At 27.3% G+C, this 21,852-nt stretch overlaps 1 protein-coding gene across 1 annotated transcript in view; it reads right to left on the bottom strand.

Moving 5' to 3' along the window:
* The window catches only part of LOC111632448 (neurexin-1-like), a 195,128-nt gene extending 173,339 nt beyond the window's left edge, over positions 1-21,789 (bottom strand). The window contains exons 1-2 of the mRNA XM_023376863.1: positions 21,703-21,789; positions 4,174-5,003 (exon numbers count right to left, since the gene is read on the bottom strand). Coding sequence (XP_023232631.1) covers positions 4,174-4,906 — 733 coding nt within the window. The 5' untranslated portion in view covers positions 4,907-5,003; positions 21,703-21,789. The remainder of the gene's footprint in view (positions 1-4,173; positions 5,004-21,702) is intronic.
* Between the last annotated feature and the right edge of the window lie 63 nt (positions 21,790-21,852).

Here is a 21,852-nt window from a genome sequence, read left to right as displayed (position 1 = left end):
ATGATGATTATTCATAAGAAAAGAAAATTTTAATGTAGAAATTTAATATGGTTTTAATTGTTTAAAATTAATTTAGCTTTTCAATGTTTTATTTAATATTTGAAACTCGGTAATCAAGTTGATAGTTTCGAAACATAAAAGGTATTCGATTCAAATTGCATTAAAATAATAGAAAAACGAATTAAATTTCATATATTCAAATTTAAAGTTATATTAGTAACACGTTTAAATTATAAAGCGAACGGTTTTTTTTTAAGTTTTTAATTTTTTTCAAAGTAAAGCTTCTAATAGGCTAAGAATAATAAGATCAAACAGCATGGAAATATTTGCAAGGAAAGAATAGAGAAAAGTTACATGCCAGAATTGAAATGTAGTGGTTAAAATGCAAACCACTGGATTTCCTCTTAGCTTTACACCGTATCCTAACATCCTACGGGGACTGTTTCCCTGGAGGAATGCTGACAAGAGACGGCGCTAGACTTAACTGCTGTAACGATCGTTAAATGTATACCGGAACATCATCTAGACATAAATACTGCTTGGAAGGACATCGACTGAAGCCAGCATCCCCCATACACACGCACACACACAGACACACACACTGAAATAGAACCATACGGTTAAAACTAATCTCTTTCCCTGGTCCTTATTGATTCTTCAGTTTTCTTGCATTCTTTTGTTTTGCCAGATCTCGTGGGATGTTGGGGATTCTTTCGCTCAATGCTCACTGATAAGAGTAGATGCAGCCTCCTGACCGGTTCGTTAGCGCTATTTTGGATTTGTTGAGGAATTAACTGGACTGGAAAACCGCAGTCCGGGTGTTACATGTCTTTAGCTTAAGTGATTAAAATAGATTAAAATCGGCTTTCTGTTATCCTGGGAATATTTGTGGCATTACGCGTTATAACGGTTTAGAAAATTCAATTTATTTCGTTTGAAAATTTTCATTGCTAATTATTATTAGATAATCTGCAAATTAAAACTATTTCTATGTTTCACGCTATAGCAATTGGTTAATGTATTAACAGCAAATTTCTCCATTTCATCAAATATCCAGAAATCAAATTATTGTTGTCAGAGTATATTTTTCCATCAAATATAATAATTTATGAAGGATTATTATACTCAATTTATTAGCATATTTCGAAAATGAAAAGCTATGTCTTTTCTCAAAATTATTTTCTATTAAATTTTGGAAATTCAACGATTATTAAGAACAATTAAATGTTTAATACGCGTATTTGTATGTTTATCGGAAATTACAGTTGTTTTTGCTTTATTTTAATAATTTCTTCTTCATTTTTATATAACTGATCAACAGGTATGGCGAAATTAATCTCTTTGAGCAATATTTTTACATTAGTAATCGACCTTGTATAAAATTGTTCAAAATGAAATTTTCCATTTAAAGTTTGGTTTAAAATATTTAAAAATAAAGCTTCGACAAAAAAAAATATGTTTATATTTAATAGTATTAGTAAATAGGGGTGTAGTAGGAGAAAGGACAAAATATGGGGTGGAGTGGCAAGCCAGGTGCTGGCAAGAGCCTCTACTACTGACCTCTTGGTTAAGCATCGATCGTTGGTTGACGTCATCGAATGCATTTTTGATACTCTCCAAAGCAAGGATTGGTGGTGGGAACAAGATTATGTCGTCAGAAACGCATTTCCAGTCAGGACATTTGAAAAATGAATCTCTTCCAGGTGGACAAGAAGGTACGATGGATATTAGGTGAGCTTGGGAATTATGGACTTTCCTGATTTTCTACCCATTGAATGGGAATTTAATATACAAACATGACAAAAATATAAATTATTAAAATATATTATAGTATTCTTCCATTTCACGCAATATTGAAACGTTAAAAAAATGTATTTTTTGTTTACTTGAAATGAAAGTCTATTCATTTTTTATAATAATTTTCTTTATAATAAGTATCTAAAATTCGATATTTTAAATTGTTTTGAGTATTTTATATTCAATTATTTTTTCGTAGTATCGATGCAGAATTTCATTCGAAGAATAACTAGAAACAAACACATCAATCAGTCGTATACTTAAGTATAAGCTTATATAGGTGAAAGGTAGATGAGTTGGTGTTCTCGATCACGAAACGGTTAGATTGTACTTATCCTTTGGGAGTATCATTGGCGTGTTGACGAATAATAGAAATAACTGGTTATAAATGACTACAAAATGATGATTTACGAAATATCGAAGCATTAGAAATAACGTGATGGCTCTAGTTCATTGTTATTGAAGCACGTCAGAAACGCATATTCAATAATTCGAGTATATTCATTACGATGAAGTAGGTTTCGATGCGATCCTCTCATTATATACAGTATAACTCTATTTATTATTATCTATAATCTAATTTTATAAAGGGAATTTTATCCGTGTTATGATTAAATAGGATAGATTTCAAAAAAATTAATGAAAGCATTTGGAGAATTGTAATAAAGATTATTAATGTTAGAAATGAGTTTCAAAGTGATTAATGGTTAAAATAAGTTCCGGAAGTAAAAAACGAAATTAATGAAAAAAATTCTTATGAATAATCCCATTTATGTGAATGATAAAGAGAAATTTATTCAGAGTTTTAACGTTAGTCATAGAAAAGAAAAAAAAATTAGAATTTTGATATATAAGAAAACAATTCATGATTCAGCTGTAGCAAAAAACTGTTGAGAATTTTGTTATAATCTACCAAAAAGTAAATATTTAACAAAAGAAACAATTCATAGTTTTAGGTCTTAGAAAGGAAAGGGGAAAAAAATATCTAAACTTTAACAGATTTCTGAAACCGAGCCCGAAAAATTTTCAACAAAATCTTAATTCAGTCTGAAAATTTCCAAGAAAAATTTCTCACTTATTAAAACTACAATTTTTAAAAAATACATTGTAAACACGCAACATTAAAAGTTTAGTAATAAAGTTTTTTAAACTACTTTAATAGTTCATTAAATTCTTAATTGAGCACATGCGAGTTTCAGTTAAGTATCTCGCTCTTTAACATCTAACTTATCAGTTTTAAAAAATAAATCAACCACAACTAAATAGTTAATTATCTAATATTTGTTTAAGGAAAAATTCAACATTATTAAAGAGAAATCCTTAGTTTTAATGTCAGATAATTATTTAAATTGTTAAACAAACTTAAGCTATATCTAAGACAATAGAATTAATAACAATAAGCTAAAAAGTGAAAGTAGCTATGAAAATGTCTGAAGAGAGGTTGCAAGATACATTCATTTCTTAAACCTTGTCTTCTTTATAATGGACAACTCTTACATTTCCAATGGATGTTGTAGTCTTTTCTGAGACTTTGTGACAAATGTCCACCTGTCTGGAAAATCCCTGTCAGCTAGATTTTGTGGGTAAGAAACCGTTAGAGATCGATAGTTATAGATACAGTTACATATACGTCATTGTCTAGTGGTCAAGAAAGTTGTCTCTAAAAGGAAAATAACGTTCGTTTCCAAACACCTCGTATATTTTTTTTTCTTTTCTTTTTTTTTGTACTTTTCTCCTAACTCGTGCATATCTGTTTTCAATCGAAATTCTTTATTTTTATCATTCCGACATTTAGCAGCACTCAAAATTTTAAAGTTTTGTCGCCATAAAAATGATGACAAAATTTTTTTAATTTGTATATTTAAGATTATAGTTTTATCGTCACATTTATTACAATTTTAGTCGGTTTTATTAACTATTAATATTTTTATTTGTATATTTATTTTATTTTATTTTAAAAAGTAATATTTCTTAATTAAAACTTTAGTATTTTAATAATATTGAATTAAGTCCAATTAGTTTTATTTGTTAAAAGTCAATATTTAATATTTCATGACACGTAAGCTGCGTGATTTATGATGAATTAAATATTCAAATTCAAAGTAATTAACTTTAAAAATATTTTTTTTAGGATTTGGTTTCTTTACTACTGTAATCGATATACATTTACTAATTCGTTTAATTTTTAAAATATTTTTCATTGTGTAAACTTTAAAATTATCTTACACATTATCAAATTTCTTAGTAAATTATTTAATGAATTGGTAATCATCTCTTCTCACGTATGAAATGAATTTACACGTATCAAATTTAAAATTACGGGAACCGAATGTTTAGTTTAATTGAAGCTTTATAATTAAAAGCCAAATAACTTACCTCTTTCGCAGAAACTTCCTTCGTAATCTACAGCTCTGCAATCACAGATAGCTCCGCTGTCGGTGCTTATACAAATACCCCCATGTTGGCAGGGGTCGTGATGTTCACAGGCATCCAACTGGTTGGATCTGACACCTTTAAATTCAATCATGTCTTGTTCTTTGGCAAGTCCCTCTTCACTCGCATACACAACATTTTTTATACTTCCTTTAAAAGTCGGTTCGAATAAAACTGATGGTAATGCAAGTAGATTGGGTTTCGAACTATACCAACTAGGCATCCCACCAAAATATACAAAGCTGTTGGTCGTATAATTACCAAAATGATATTCGGGTCCTCGAGAGATTCGTCCCTGCGTATCGTCGTCTACTCTCAATTGGGTTTCTTCTATGTTGCGAATAATCTCCACTCTGTGCCAATGTCCATCGTGAAGATTTCTACCCACGGATATGATCGAAGCACCACCGCCAAGATTAAAACGAAGTCTCAACGTACCTTCAACCAGTTTTAACTCGAAAAAGTCGAAGGCACCGCCATCGTCCGTATATAACAGCAAACCGTTAGGTTCCTGTGTTTGAAATTCAAAGGATAGAGAACCATTGAGACCGGAGATCCACTTCTTGAACCGCGCGTAAGAAGAAGGAGACCCCTCTAAGACGAATGCTATGGTATCACCTTGCAGGAGGAGGCACAGGAACAGAGTCCAGAGCCAAGTCCACCTGCCCTCAGCCATGTCAACTCATCTGGTCTTTCGACATAACACTTTCGGGGGACTTCTGAAGCCCATTTTGTCTTCCATCTTTAATTAAGATAATTCTCTATTAGTTTATCTGAAAAAAATGATTAAAATAAATTTAGCTATAAAAACCGTAAAAATTAATTAAATTAATAATAATAAATTTGTGTTATTTCACGAAAAATAAAACGATTCTTTGTCGAGAGAATACATTTTTCTGTATATTATTAAATGATTGAATTGCAAATATCATTTCCTTTAAGTAAGATTAAGTTGTATATCGACTAAAGATAAACTTTGCTGGCGTAATCCGAACTTTCACGAGTGTCTAATAAGGATAGCCAAGTAATCCTTAGCAAAACAAATTAAAAAGGATTTGATAAAATTCATCTAGAATTTTACAATAAGTCATTCTTCTCGTGTATGAAAACTAATCTTGAATTTTCTCTAATATGGCAAAACTGCACGTTCCCAATTTTAACTTTCAAATTAAATTCTGCTATTGTTAATTAATTATACCAGTTAAGAATTAAGCTACAATTAATGCATCGCTAATAACTACAGATAAATATAACAGATACAATCAAGCTAATTATTTTCCGTTTGTGAAATTTCTCCTTGCTTTCAATAACGAATTTTTATAAATATGCGCATCGATATCTTTCTTCATCATGTATATTTTTTAATAAAATTTATTAAACTATTTTGCAGGTAAAACTAAAATAGAATTTAAGAAAGAAACGCAAGAGTGAAGAGATGATCCAAAATGCGATTCGAGTTCTCCTCTTTCGCAATAACAAATGTTCTCAATTATGTATAATCGCAAAACAAGATTGTTTCCAAGATTAAATCGGACCATCAAATTTAACCAGGACATCGCTGGTTAATTTTCTGTTCGAAAGTTTCTCATAAAGTTTTCGGATACGTAGACAGAAACGACTATCTACTGACTCTTGCTGAATTTTCAAAAAGGAATAATTACTGAAGTGGCAGAGACTGAAGGGTGGTAGCGAATAGTACTTTGCTCGACGGAGCGCGAAATCGATGGACGTGACACCTGGTAGAGGGCCAGATAATTAGAATTTTTTTTTTTTTCATCCCTCAGATTCTTACTCTACTGGGGATTTTAATGAGTATATAACCAAAAAGAATATGGCGGTAAATGTTCCACGCTATTCAATAAGATTTATGGATTTATAGTTAAAAATTTAAAGGTATATTTTTCTTCAATAAATTACGTTTACATTTTATTTATATAATACTATTTAACAAACTTTGATTTATAAAATATAAGATAATCTAAGCGATTGGGCGTGTACATACATCTCCATTTAACGTTAGAGTTGAGAATTGAAAATATATGTGAGGTCTCGTTCGGGCGTCGATTCATAAAAATTGAAGAGACGAATTGTTCATGGTATAGCATTTCCAGAAGCTTTATATTTCATATTAATGCAATATGGTATAAAAATACCAGATCGACAAGCTGTCATCGAAAGCAAAAGAATTGCGTCTTTGGGGATTTTAAGAGTTGTCACCTCTCAAGTTGTAAAAAATTGACCCCACTTTCTACTTGTTCCGCCTTATATCACTCGTCTCAAAGCATTTGAAATCCTTCAGTACTTTCCATATTTCAATGTGGACATCGCAAGACGACTTAACCGGCACTCACCAGTCGACAAATGTCCAACTGAGTCTCACTATTTAATACAAACACGCTTCTTACTTTCCAATGTCACTCAGGATATCAAAATTTTATATTTTTCCGCTATCCTCTTTTTTTTCGGTTATTTTTTGCCTCCACTATTCACTTTCTATTTTACTATAAAATCTGTTTTCTTCAAGATAAAGTAATAATATATTTTTAATCCTAAATTTATTAAAAGTCATACAAGCAAATAACGCATATTCTATTAAAATTTAAATTTGTCTTCTTTATCTTTTTTAAGAGAAAATTTGAATTAAAAATTAAATCAACAAACGGTTATTTCTTAGAAGTTTTTCTGGATGTAAAAAATATCAATATTTAAATTAGATTTATCTGATAAAATAAGTAGTTTTAAATCGATTACTTCATAAATATCAAACCATTCTTTACAGAAAAAAAACCGTGCAAATATTAGTAAAAAATTATTTTAAAAATTCAATTTCAATTACATTTCTTTTAAGTTGAAATAAATTTTATTTTAAAACCTCATCAGAATCGAAATAAATTAATTTAAAATACGGACATAATTGTTTTTCTAACTAATTTTTTAAAATTTAAATTAGTAAAAATTATGAATATGTGCATATATATACATACATTTTTTTTTGGAAGAAAATATCCCATTAATTAGATTTAAAAAGGAGAAAAGTATAAAAGCTTACTACCTTGTATAATATCAATCCTTAAAGAAATAAATCATCGTTAATGGTAGACAAAAACATGTTAACAGGAAGAACAGAGAACAAAACTGGCATTTTACAATGACGTTAATAATTATTAAAGTAGTGGGTTAAATAACTGCATTAAATATTTTTTCCACACAAAAAAATATTGAAAATAATTAAGAATAAAATGTTTAAAGTATTTCTTTCCATTGGTGTATGGTTTATATATTGAATAATTAACCCTGCTTAATGAAGTTTATACTTCGCTATCTTTAAGTAATAATTTGTAACAATATAGCATGTCCTTAATGATACAGTCATTAGATAGATTTAACAATTATGAGACATTAGAAAATACAAATTTAATTCCTAAACACGACGTTAAAATGAAAACATAGTTCATTTAATTTAAGGACATTTTAAATTATAAAAATCTTTAGATTATTTTATAATCTACTATATACGTTCGATAGGTTACTATATTTTACTAATTTTATCGCTTAAAAATGTAGAGATAATAACGATTTAGTTATAAAATAATTAGATGCGTCATATTGGACTGGTTCATTCAATTAATTAATTATTATAAGACCCTCGAGTGTATTTTGCCTTATTAAATGTTAATTTGATAAAAATACTATTAATCGCTTAGCAAATTAATTAACTGAATACTTTTAAAATAAGAAATAAGGTCAAATATAAAAAAATTAATAAATAAAAAAACTAAAAATGAAAATTAATAAACACTGTTCTGTCGAAACTTTTTTTTCGAATTTTTAAATATGAGCATTTAAAAATTTAAGTTTATAAGAAATTTAGAAACTTAAATTTATAAATATTTTATGAATTTCGTGCGTTTTAGAATAGAGTAATTTAAATGATAAAAAAATCATCATTTTTTTGTAAAGAATACTTTAATTATTGCAAAATTTATCAAAACATAAAGATAATTATTTGAAAAACTTTAAAAATAATTTCTGCTAATTATTGCAAATATTTACAATAATTTTCATTATTTTTTTTTTAAAAATAGCATGCTATTTTAAGATATTTTATGAAAAATAAAAGCGTAATAATCTAACATATTTTTTTTTAAGAAAAGAAATATTAAATCATCCAAGATAATACAAATATATTGATATATTGTCTCGGTTGATTTATTATGAATATATATTTATTAATATTGCAGAACATAAAAATTTCATGTTTTGAATTGTTACATGAAAATGTGTATTGTTTTGAACACAAAATTCTTCTAGATATAAAGTTTAAGACTGAAGAAATCATTCATCAGATATTTTGCTAAATTTATATTCTTGCTACAATTTTTGTTGCTATTCTCGCTATAAGAACAATAAATAAAATTCATTTCTTCACGCAATTTAATATTACAAACGATGTAAGAGGAATTTACGCTAATTAATTTTCCAATTAATTATGTATAAAATTAAGCATTTTATAAAATACATATTTTTTTTCAATACAAAAAAATATGTCTTACGTTTAAATGAAAAGAAAAGAATTTAATGTCACCAAATATTAATTAATTAAATATATTCCTACTTATAGAATTATTAACGCTTAATAAAGATTTAAACACATGACAAAAGATGCTAAAACTATTTATAAAATTCGAAATTTGAAAGAGTATCGAGGATTTTCATTCGAATCTACTGAAACATGAAAACAAATGAAATTAAGCGTGTCATTCAAGACAACAATACACGATAATACAATTTTGTAGTTAAAAAAATTTAGAACGGAGACAGAAACTGAATTTTTTTTATTGTCATACTTTTAAGAAGATACTACCAATTTACCTTTAAAGTGATTTTTTTTTCGTTTCGTCCTTCGTTAGTTGCAGCTGTAATAAGTCATCTTGACAAGGAAAGTCAATTAGAACCGAACAGGAAACAGAATTGGACCCGATTCTGTCGTATTGGAAGAATTTGGTTAATAGGAATGGTGAGAAAGACCATCGTTAAGCCATTAAAAACTTATTATAATGTTTCGAATAAAACAACCGAAAGCATATGTTTTCCATTTCAACTTTCGTTTCAAAATCAATAATCCCATTATTTGAATAAACATAGAAAAATACATTCTATTTCCCTCTTTAATTTATCCCCTTTCTTCCTAGAATAAAAAAAAAATTCAAACATCNTATCGAAGCATTAGAAATAACGTGATGGCTCTAGTTCATTGTTATTGAAGCACGTCAGAAACGCATATTCAATAATTCGAGTATATTCATTACGATGAAGTAGGTTTCGATGCGATCCTCTCATTATATACAGTATAACTCTATTTATTATTATCTATAATCTAATTTTATAAAGGGAATTTTATCCGTGTTATGATTAAATAGGATAGATTTCAAAAAAATTAATGAAAGCATTTGGAGAATTGTAATAAAGATTATTAATGTTAGAAATGAGTTTCAAAGTGATTAATGGTTAAAATAAGTTCCGGAAGTAAAAAACGAAATTAATGAAAAAAGGTGTCCTCTTGATGATCTCCACGGAGTTTGTAAATTACTTTTCTAAGCAGCTAGAATTTTCCTAAAGCATTATATATTCTAAATCGATTTAATCTAATTTGGATAATTTATAGATGCTATTTTAAGAAGGAATCTAAAAGCAAATAATTCTGAGGATACCAATGAGTAGCATTAATTAAGTAGTACGGACAAAAAGCATTGTGGTTTTTCTAATATATTTTTGCACGGATTGATTACAGGATTTTATTGTTGTCTATAATAAGATATTTGATATAATAGAGTTTTAAACGGTTAATTTGATAAACGATTATCTTAAAATTATTCATTAAAAACAAAATTAAATAATGATACACGCTAATTTCGTGTTCTTTCATCTTTTCTACCAATCATTATTATAATCTTTTATGCTTGATATTTATATACTTTGCAGACAAATATTTATATTCATAGCAAAATTTTAACATAATTTCGTCTCTTTTCTACTCTCCAGAGATTAATATAATTTTTGTGTCTGTGTTGTCTAGTGTAGAAACTAAAATATTTATTGATTCTATTATTGAAGATAAATACACTGTATTTTTATAATAAGTATAATATAGATTAATTTTCATGTATAAACATATAAAAATGACAGAAATAAACGTGTTATTTTGCTACGTTATTTGATAACGAAAGTCTAGACTTTTAAGAGATAACGACTTTCTATAGATTTGATTCCTGTGATAATCCTAAGGATTTCGAGTTATTCGACAGGTTTGAAGAAAGTGTCATTGATCGTTCAGCAGTAAAGGTGAGAAAAATATCTTTTCCAATGAGATATTTTCCCTCTGGGAGAGATTTAGTTCTGCATAAGGATGGCTGCCAAGAAACTCGAGATTTGTTTAGAATTTTGTCTATCGATGGTTGTGAAGCGGAACAAACCCTTTCGTGAGTTGTATGGTTTAAGTTTTAAATAATAGATCTTAATCTGCAAAGGTGGCACGCTATATGTAAACGTACTTTTTTTATTATTCAAATATATGTAAATAATTACTGGGTTTGTAAATGGATTTCTACTCTATAATTTTTTAATAATGATATCAAAAATATATGTTTTATTTAAAAAATAAAAAATGAACTTAGATTTAGAAATTTAAACAATATACATTAATTAATTTTTTTTAAAACGATTCGAAAAGATGAAACTGTTTACTCGATTTTTGTATAATTTTTACATTTTTACAGAAAAAATGATATGATCTCGTCTCTCTCATTTTTTTCTCCTTCCTAAATCGACGGATTCGTCAAGAGTCACGTCTTCAACAAATAGCTCTATTAAATGTTTGTGTAGTTAGAAAATCAGCTTTTTTGTGAGGTTATATGATGTGGATAGACGAGTTAATGGCATCTGTTGGGTGTGCTCAACATCACGACTCGAACAAAAGGATCTTCTGAGCGAAGAAAAAGTCACTTCTTGCGAGAGAATCTTGTCTTTTTTGATCAGATAAAGCAAATAAGACAACTTTGAAGTTGAAATTAATTAATTTTGTTGTGTAATTACAGTTGCTATATCACCTGATTCGGGAAATGTTAAAGTGAATAGGCACTTTTCACTTCTTTGTGGTTGGCCGCGACGATGGCAAAACTGGAGCATTGATTCCAATAAACGACTATTCTTCATACCTCTATCAATTCTTAAGCCCCGGGCTTTGACTATACAATAGTCGATAAAACTTTGCTTCCAAAAAAAAATAATCTCTTCTGTTATCTAGAAAAACTCCCCAAGTAAAACATTTTTCCACTTTACTTGTGTTTAGTCCATTTTTCAAGAATATATCTTGAATTAAATTGAAATATTTGATTAAAAATCCACCAAACAATAAAGGAAATGTTGAGTTTTTAAACATTTTCTTAAGAATTGTTTACTGTTTCTACTATTTTTTCATTCTAAACTATAAAAAAATATAATAAAATTACATGATTTTAATAAAGAATAACATTTAAAATATGTGAAAATTAAATATCAAAAAAACAAGAATACTCGTAAATTAATGAATTTTAATATAAATTTAACAAACTAGTATTAAAACTTCTCATTAACTTGCAAGTTCTCTTAAGCTTGGAAAATCCAAGTTCGTTTCTATAATGACTGAGTTGTTTATTCCAATATTGTAAACACTAAATTCGATTGCATATAATTAATATTATAAAATGAATTTTATATAGTAGAAATAATATTATGGGAAAAAGTGTTTCTAAGAAATTTTTATAATCTTTTAACACATAAAGAAATTTTCAAGTTTATTAGAATAATTTCCCTGTGTTTAGTTAATTGATAAAGTATTAAGAATCTTGTATTAATAATAACAGTGGATTATTAATCTACTGGATTAGTAATTGATTATGCTATAATCGATAAGTAAAACTGGATTATTAAGATAATTGCTGAAGATAATGTGCAATAAATAAGTCTTTGTAATCAATTATAAAAATTGAACTTTGTTAATAATACAGAAGAATTAATTGTTCTTTCTTAAGATTAAATTAAAATCTAAGAATTTAAAAATCTTAAACTTCGTAAAGAATAATTAATAATTAAAGAATAATTTTTCAGGGAATAATTATAAAAGTTATAAGAAAAGCTGACAAGACGTTGNAAAAAAAAGTTTATATATTATAAAAAAGCATGTAAAATTTAAAATTAAGATCTTAATGTTGAAAAAAACGTTCAGAAAATATCGAAAAAGAATTTTTTATATTTTCTAATATAAAAATTCTATTCGGAAATGCGTTTACAGCAATATTCTGCATCCACGAAAACACGTACTGTGTATATTTGATTCGATAGAAGTATGGATGTTCTTTCTCTATAATCGAATATAATAGAAAAATTTATGAATATTGCAAGCGGTTCATGAGATATAACATCCAGAAATATATTTATCTAATATCTCTATAAATTACTAAGAATTGAACGTTTTTAATACATTTTATCATGTTAAAAATGCAAAAAAAAAATTGATTATAATCAATAAATAATATTTTAATATCGATTAAATTATTTGGCAATTTGATTTCTCGCATATTACATTGTTTAAATATTTCTATCTTTGTATATTTTTCTGTTTAAAGAAGATTAAATATGAGAATTGTACTGTAATGTACCATCCATTGTTTTGCTATTGTTTCCGAACCTAATAATTTAAAAAAAATTTCTTCAAATGATCTCTATTAAAAGTACCAATATATATCATATAAAATATTATGTTTACTACAAAAAAATTTAATTTTAGTATAATATGTTATNATAATAAAATTATAATTATTTATAATTTAATTTTTATGATATTAAAAAGAAATTATCATCTAATATAAATTATTGATATTAAGAAAACCCTTTTAAAATTTAAAATGCCGAAACTAAACTGGAATGAAATAGAATAATTAGCACAACTTCTCCCGCCAAATAACACTTCTTGAGCGCATCGATTCTCATGCGATCATATTTAGAGTTAATTTTAAAGCATCATTAAGTGATGAAGGAGGAACCTGACATACTTGGAACAGATTGCCCCTCGAAGTTTACTTGGATTTTTCCTTCGCCAGGATCTATTTTCAGCTATATTTATTATTATTATAATATCCATTTCAATGAAAGTTGAACGTTCAAGGTTATATCTAATAAACAGTTATTTTCATCTGCTAAACGTCAGCTTTCAATGAAGTTTCATTGATATTGCTGTACGATATTTTTGTTTTCAAAATGATTATATTCATTTAAAATAAGAATGATAGTAATGTCTATTATATATATAAACGATAATGTAATTATTTACCATTTTACCACAAGACCGAATTAAAATGACATTATTTGTTTTAATTTATTTACTTCATTTTAAATTATTATATAATACAATTTCATATTAATTTGGAGTAAATATGAAAATTTAAAATATCGTTTAATGATTTTTATCTGAGAAGATAATAAAGAAAAAATATTTGCAATGATGTTTACTAACAATCTGTTCGTTTGGTTGGAATAGTGGCTACCTTTACGTTAATTTCACGTCATTTGTCAAATAATTTTCTCATTGTAAAATACAATGAGAATCTGAAGAATGACTTCAAATTTACATAAAAATATGCACTTTTTCATTTTAACTGTTTTCGTCCTATGAGCACTAAGAGGGCATTTTTAATCGTGTCCCTTACGAGTACTCAAACCCAGAAGGGAAACGCAGAATGATGAAGGAGGAACCCGATATATTTGAAACAGATTGCCTCTCGAAAATGAATTTTACTTGGATTTTTCATTCCGCCAGGATCCAAGAAATCTCTTAGATTCCTTGGATCCGCCCTAGATTCGATCCAGGTTCTCCCAGAACGGTAGACTACTTTTAACCGCCTCGACCATCCGGCCGTTTTAAAAATAGCACCATCTCAATCAATGTAACAGATCTGAAATAATTATTGGATGAACGAAATGAAATTTCTATATCCTACTGGATGGCCACGATAATCCCTATAATCCATAAGACAGTTCATTTTTTTGTCCAAAGAAGTATAATCTGCTTTTGCATTTTTTAAATTACAAACATTTTATCTTATTATTTATTATTTCTTACTAAAATTTTATAAAATTAATTTTATTTAAATAAAAGTTATTTTTCTTCGATATAATAACTCAAAATACAATAACATTGCTTGAATGACATTGCATTACATACCTTACAATATTTTTTATCTATCTTTTCATATAAATCTATATTTTCTTAAGCTTATTATTTCAAATTGCCAATTTATTATTTAATTCGTTTGTTCATTATCTGAATGTTATATTTCTTCCGTAAATATCTCCAGAAAAGGTTCAGCCATTCTCTATTTTGTAGATGAAATTTTCTTCTGAACAGAAACAGTCATTCAGTACATTGAGTGGGGAACATATATGCTGTTTCCCACTTTATCCGGAGGTGTTCTTGGATCACATCGATAACACTCGTGTTGTGCTTCTACTGGCTCCATTTCATTGCTTAACCAATCCCTATTTATAGAATTGAACTATTTTGGCGGAAAAAACAGCTCAACCATAGTGTGCTTTGGTGAAAGTTAGAACCGTTTTTCATTTTATCCGGAGATGTTCGGGATTACACTATTGGAATTTATTCCTTATCGTTAGATATTTTATTTTGATATTTAAACGATCCTCATTGAAGGAAATGAATGAAAATTCTTTATAGCTTTATATAATTCGACTGAATCTACGTCGTGTCAGAAAGGGGTTTCTTTCCTTAAATAAGAATCGATAAATAGTGAAATTGAATCTATGCAGCTGCTAAATGAATGTCAACGATGTGATCCCAGTACACCTCCAAATAACAGGAAATAGCTCTTATATATCTTGGACTCAATCTACGAAGGAACAGTTTTCAGACCAGAAAGAAGTTTCATTCTATAGATAGGAGAGTATATAAATAGCATAATGAAACCTCTACAGGTGCAGTATGAGTGCCAACAGTGTGATTCCAGAACTCTTCGAGATAAGGTGAAAAATGGCTTATATATCCCGATTCAATCTAAGAAGGAATGGTTTTTCGACCAGAAACACGTTTTATCCTCTAAACAGTAAACGGTTTAAATAGTGACATGAAATATATTTAAATATCGAATAAGAGTCAACAGTATCTAGAACTCCAGAATATGTTTTAAAAACAGAAAAAAAAAATATGCAAATATTTTCGTTTGAGAAATCAAATATTTTATCTTGCTCTTAATTAATACTGTATACCAAAATATGGTTTAATAACTTTATTTACGTACAGTTTTATTTATTTTTTCATTTTTATGAAAGTAGAAACAGTCATTTTTTACGCGACTATCGACACGCGACGTTCAAACCCAGTAAAAGGTAAAGTGGTACTCGCGAGTTGCGCTAATTTGTCTTTTACACTAATAAATTAGACTCAAATTTAAAGTATACATTTCCACGACGTCAGAATTATACAACATTTGTTTTCTTAATAAATTTCCCCACGTAAAAAATAAATGAATAAGTTCTTGACAATATATTAAATAATATTAATACATATTACTATATAAAGGCGTACCGCTAATGAAGTGAAACGAATCTGAGCTAGCAACTCCAGGAATTTTTTAAGGAAACTTTGTCCCGAATATGTCGGGTTCCATCTCATACCACTTGACTGCTCTTTGTGAGCCTGACTGAATTCATGATGGACATGAAAAAACTTTCCTTAGTGTCCAGTGCAGAAAGAGGTAAAAATAAAAATAAAAAAATCATCCCTTATTCTATAAAAATATTCAAAAACAACACTGAAAATAAAGCTAACAAATCAAATACTTTCAAATATAAATTCGAAAACCAGGATAAATATTAAATATGCTAATAATTGATAACTAATTTACGGGCAAAGTGTTGTAAACAAAATACATCTTTTTACAAAGAATATTACAGTTATTTACAACATAATATAAAATTGTTCACAAATAATTTTAAGATTGTTAATGTTCTGAAAACTTGCGAATTATCAAGAATTAATTTTGAGAAGATTAAGGTTTACAGAATGAGCATCGTTTGTTTGGATATGTGGATCCTCCGTCTATTTATTTTTGATTATGTATATGTTTGTAATATCGTAGAGATTGTATGGTGAAAACAAGTGGTTTGCAGAAATGGCAACAGTGAAGTTTCAATTCTTTAGCCTGTCTGCAATCTACAAAAAGTAAACAGAACGATACTTCAAAATGATTAATCGACGAAATCCAAATTCAAACTAGTAAATGAATCAAAGCAACATAAAGGATCCGAACATTTGTAGTAATCCGAGTAAATTATACTTTAGTTATATAAATCAATAATTCTTTTACTTACGTAATATTAACTGGGAATTGAGATGATTAATAAAATACAAAACGGGAATATATCTTCTCTATACGTAGACCCAGACTCTTATGCTTTAATATATTTCTTTGCCATTCTTTTAATTAATTTAAAAATTATTTATGTTTCGGCTAAAGAAAACTTTTTAATTAATTTTTAATGTAACTTTACTTAATTTCTCGTAATTAAAATCATAAAGATTAATTTTCTTCTTTCAAATTATTTCAGAAAATTTTCGTGTTATATATACGGAATAAAATAATAAAAATATTTTTAAAAATTTTCAATATAAAGAAAATTAGAAAATAAAAAAATTAGACCGTGTTACATTATAAAGAATATTATTGACAGATTGAAAAGCATCTTTCTAAAAACAGAACGTTTGTGACGCGATGATAACCGTATTTCCTAGAAAAGTATTCGAATCTGTCCAAGAAAACGTTCTTTAGAACTTCGTCTGGAGAAAATCTGTTTGTTGGTTCCTTCCAGTTTCTTTCTTTCTATTCGGTTCCATTGACTAGCTGTCACTCGGACCAACTATGTCGAATCTTTGTCATCGATTCTCCTCCAGCAGTCGATACTAACTCATGCTAAGGTCCACTTCTACATGTTCCGAAATCACTGCTCTAATTTTAAATTATCGATCTCTTACCAGAGTTAATCAAAATGTTTTATCATCACAAAGATCATCGTAAATGATTTCTATTTGCAAAAATTACACGTAAAAATTAGACAAACTATCATTATTATAAAGTTAAAAAAAAAATACTGAAAGGCAAATCAATAACATAAATCTAATTTTCTTATTTAAAAACTAGTTATTTTATTCGATTTACAAAATGTTTGTGCGAAATTAATAAACAAGAAATGCACCAAATTCACAAAAAATTTATTGAAATCAAATTTAACGGCGAAGTTTCACGTTCTGAATTCAAATGTTTATTTTTATTGATATCGTTGGAATAATAATAAATGAAGTAATGCTGTTATTTTACGTTAATATACGTTACAGGGAATACTTAGAACAAAAGACTTACTTATAGCACTAAAAAACTATTAAAAACTCGTCCGTCATTTTGTCGGTGTATTATATTAATTGATTTTTTTCCTAAATAAAGAAATATCTGTTAGACGAAACTGCGTTGATACATGATGTTCCTGTTGTTTCGGTGTGCCATTATTTCTTATTCTTTTCATTTCAATGCATGTTATGAGAATACGATGGCGTCGAAAATATCGATTCTAGTATATTTATTCTAAATTAATATTCTGTATTAATATCTTAAACATTTAAAAAGCCGAGAAAGCAATCTAACTCGAATCAAACTGACTACTTAGATGGACTTTGACTGATAAACGTTGACTAATTACTCGATCGACAGCTAAATTAATGGATCAGTGTTTAATGGACATCGGCTTCTTTACTTTTATTAATGACTTTGCCGGTTATCGAATTAGTTTGTATTTCATTAATCGTTTAAAGTCGACCAAAAAATTTACAATTTAAAGTATCTTGTGAGAATAATTAACAATTATTTTTAGGTATATATTTATGTTTATAAAAGTTATATTTAAAAAGAAATGATGCATGGTAGAAGAAGCGATAACCAAACCCAGAGATCATGTACTGCTATTAAATTCCTTATGGTTTAAGATATATATTTTTAGAGCTAAACAGCTTTTTATCTACAATATTCAGTTATTACAAAGCTTTTTATTAACAGGCTTCTACCACTTCATTCCCTTTATGAGTTTCTTAATGGTGTATTTTTCTTTAGTCTTTAAACGAGGGGAAGCATAAAAATGATTTCCACTTTCCATTCACTCATTATATACGATATTATCTTTTGTTTTCTCAAATGATTGCTTACTTGGCCGAGTTATAATTGACTGTACGAAGGGAAGCCGATTTGTAACAGTTATGGTCACACGATAAAGATATCTCGTTTCTGCCCGTAATTTATGGTAACTGCAGGAAATTTCCTTATAAATTCTTTAACGGCTTGTAATTCAATGTTGGTGAATTCATAATATGTTTAAAGAATGGAATAGATGAATATTTTGCCAAAGTTTTGCCACAAAAAGATAATGGATGTCGTTAGAGAAACGTTTAAAGGTATCGTGTACTTTATTGGTCCCTATTAATGTATAAATATTAATTTTGCTTTGAATAGATCTTATAAAGTTCTTTACGATAAAATAAATTTATAGAAAATTATTGGATTAGTGTAAAGTTCTAATATATATACATGGGTTTTTTTTGCAATTTCATGAATTCATAGACATTTTTAAGTTCTTAAATGTGTGAATGAAAATTATACTTTCATATTGACGTAACTTATATTTTATGACCTATTATACTGTATTTTCCTTTATCAAATATATCTTTTATATTTTTTAAATTCTATTCAAATAAACAGAATATTTTTAGTGTACTTTATTCAAGTACAATACATTTTTATTTTTATTTTATTTTATTTTTTTGTTATTTTCAACATTTTCAAGAGAAAAAAAATGTATATAAAATGTATACTTTTAACAAAATTACATACATAATAAGCAAATTTAAAATATAATTTTTTTACATATTAAAAGATTTTTATTCGGTAAATCTTTTATTTTCATAGCAGTTTTGATATATAATATAAAAATATGATATATAGTTGATAATCATCTTTTTTAATCTCTTCTTTTGTATGCATGTAATATTTATAGCTTAGTACAACGTTTATTTAATAATATTTAAAGGTAAGCTATAAAATTTTAAAGATTTCAGACTAATCTTTTATTCTGTTACTTTACATGTAAAATTATCTTAGACTGACGAATCAATCATAAGTTGATTAGTTATTCATATCCTGTTATCTGTAATTTTTAAAATTATTTCATTTAATATACACGTGGAGTATTTACAAATTGATTTTTCCTTTAAAAAAATTCCTAAACACGTACCGTACCTTATACCATGAAGAATTTCTTATTTTAGAAAATTCTGATACAGATTTATTGTATAAATAATTTTTACAAGAATAAAAAATTATGTAAAGGTCACAGCAATCAATAACTTTATAACTTTTTTACGAAGGAATTTTGTTTTAAAATAATTTATAAATATGTTTAGTTCGCTTGTTATTTATTTTAATTATTTTTATAATATTTTTAGAAAAATTTATATAGAAATTGTAAGAAAGTCTTTAACGTTTTTTCAGTAAAATATATTTAAATTTGTTTTTTCTTTTGATAAGATAAAATTAAAGATTCAGTATTATATTTAAGGGAATTTTTGTATAGATGTTTATTTTGATTGTTATTTAATGCGAGAAGCAAATAAAAGAGAAGAATGTCGATAAATTAAATTTCTTATAGTTAATCTACATTTCTAATTAAAATTTACAAAATAATTGTTTAAAACAATTATTTTGAAAAGTAAGTAAATAAAATAGTTTTAGAAGGAAAATTATTTATAACATTAGTCAATATATTTTATTGGTTAAAAGATTAATTTAAAAATTTAGAATTACACATCATTTCTTGAGTATTTATATAATTTGTCTCCTTCTATAAATAAATAAATACAATATCTATATTTATAGATAAGGAAAAATATTTTATAGTTTCTTTAAAAGCTTATAAAAATTTAATTATAGGCAGTAATCAAAATATATATATATGAAATAAGAAAATCAATTATTTAACAACACATTTACCGAGAAAAATAAATTTTTTAGACGTGCAATTGTTGAGTAAAAGAAAAAATCAATTTTCACAATATATATATATAAGAATATCAGACACAAACCTACAAATAAGGCCTAAATTCTTTGAAAGGTGAACAGTTTTTGAAACATTAAGGATTCTTTAGATGAAGCATAGCAGGATAAAAGTATTACAGTTGGAAAAGACTATCGACACCTCAGGGGCACAAAAAGGAAAAGAAAAATCTCCGGGTAATAAAAGTACTCCCTCTCGACATCTATAATCCTGGTTCTAACTCGGAACTGAAATTAGGCTTAAGACGGGTTGTAGGAGTTCGATCGTAAAAAACAGCCGTAACTGTCAGTTGTAAAATCGGCAACCGAAGTACTTATGATAGACGACTGATACCCGGACAACCGGAGTATATGGCATCATAATCGCCATTCGGCTCCAGGCTCTACGCTTCTTGCTCCTTTGCATTATCCCAGAAAGGAAGTGAAAGAAGAACCTGTTTGACACTCTCCTCTGTTAATGAGCATTCCTAACAGAACCGCCTCTCCACAAAGATAATTTTATATGCTAACTGGCTCGTCCACGAAAAAAGCCGACCCATTGTTTCCGGCAAATTTGGTTTCAAAAATTAAATTAACAATATTTTTGCTTTTATTTTAACAAAGAATGTACGAATAAATCTTATTAATTGTATTTAAGATTTTTAAGAAGGCAATCGACGATTTTAAATGTTTTTTTTTAATTTTATAATATTTTAAAAATTATTTTTATATTTTTTTTTTCGTGTAGGAATTTTTCTGTATCACAAATAAACATTGTAGAAGAGTATCCAAGTAAAACTATTAAATAATTTAAACATAAAAAAAAATTCTTATAATTATTTATGCTTGTTTTAAATTTTGTTCACAAACTTATAAACTGTTTTAACGTTAATAATTTAAATCATAAACGATTCAAACATCAAACGAATACATGCAAAAATACCTGCACGCAAATAACCCAGTTACAAATGTATATGTTGTTTTACAGTGTATAAATTTAGCCATACCAAAATTATACTACACGTGTTCATATTACATATTAAGATATATGAAAGATAAGCAAAAATTTAAAGCATTTAGATCATGTTTCAGTAAAAGTATTTCATTTCGAAACTGCAATTGTTCTTGGTAGAATGTAGGATGCATCAAAGTACTTATGTACGAGTGTATATAATTTAGAGCCGCGTAGTTAGATGTAGCTTAACACTAAAATGTTCAAAATATTTTTTATAGAAACATAATAAAACCATAATCCCATCAAAGTTAATCGACAGTCAAGTTATAGGTATCTCACCTGTTCCACACCTGTCAGTTAGGATCTACCTGAAATCACATCATCCCTCTTTTATTGATCCACTTCTATTTTTGGCTCTCAACTTCCACGATAATGTGATTAAACTGAAAACACAATCGCTTTTGATTATTTTTACAAAAAAAAAAAAAA

This window comes from Centruroides sculpturatus, unplaced genomic scaffold (assembly GCF_000671375.1).
Source record: "Centruroides sculpturatus isolate CEXI.00-Female unplaced genomic scaffold, Cexi_2.0 scaffold799, whole genome shotgun sequence".
Lineage (NCBI taxonomy): Eukaryota > Metazoa > Arthropoda > Arachnida > Scorpiones > Buthidae > Centruroides > Centruroides sculpturatus.
Note: the sequence above shows the minus strand (reverse complement) of the source record. Positions and strands in the feature narration are given on the sequence as shown.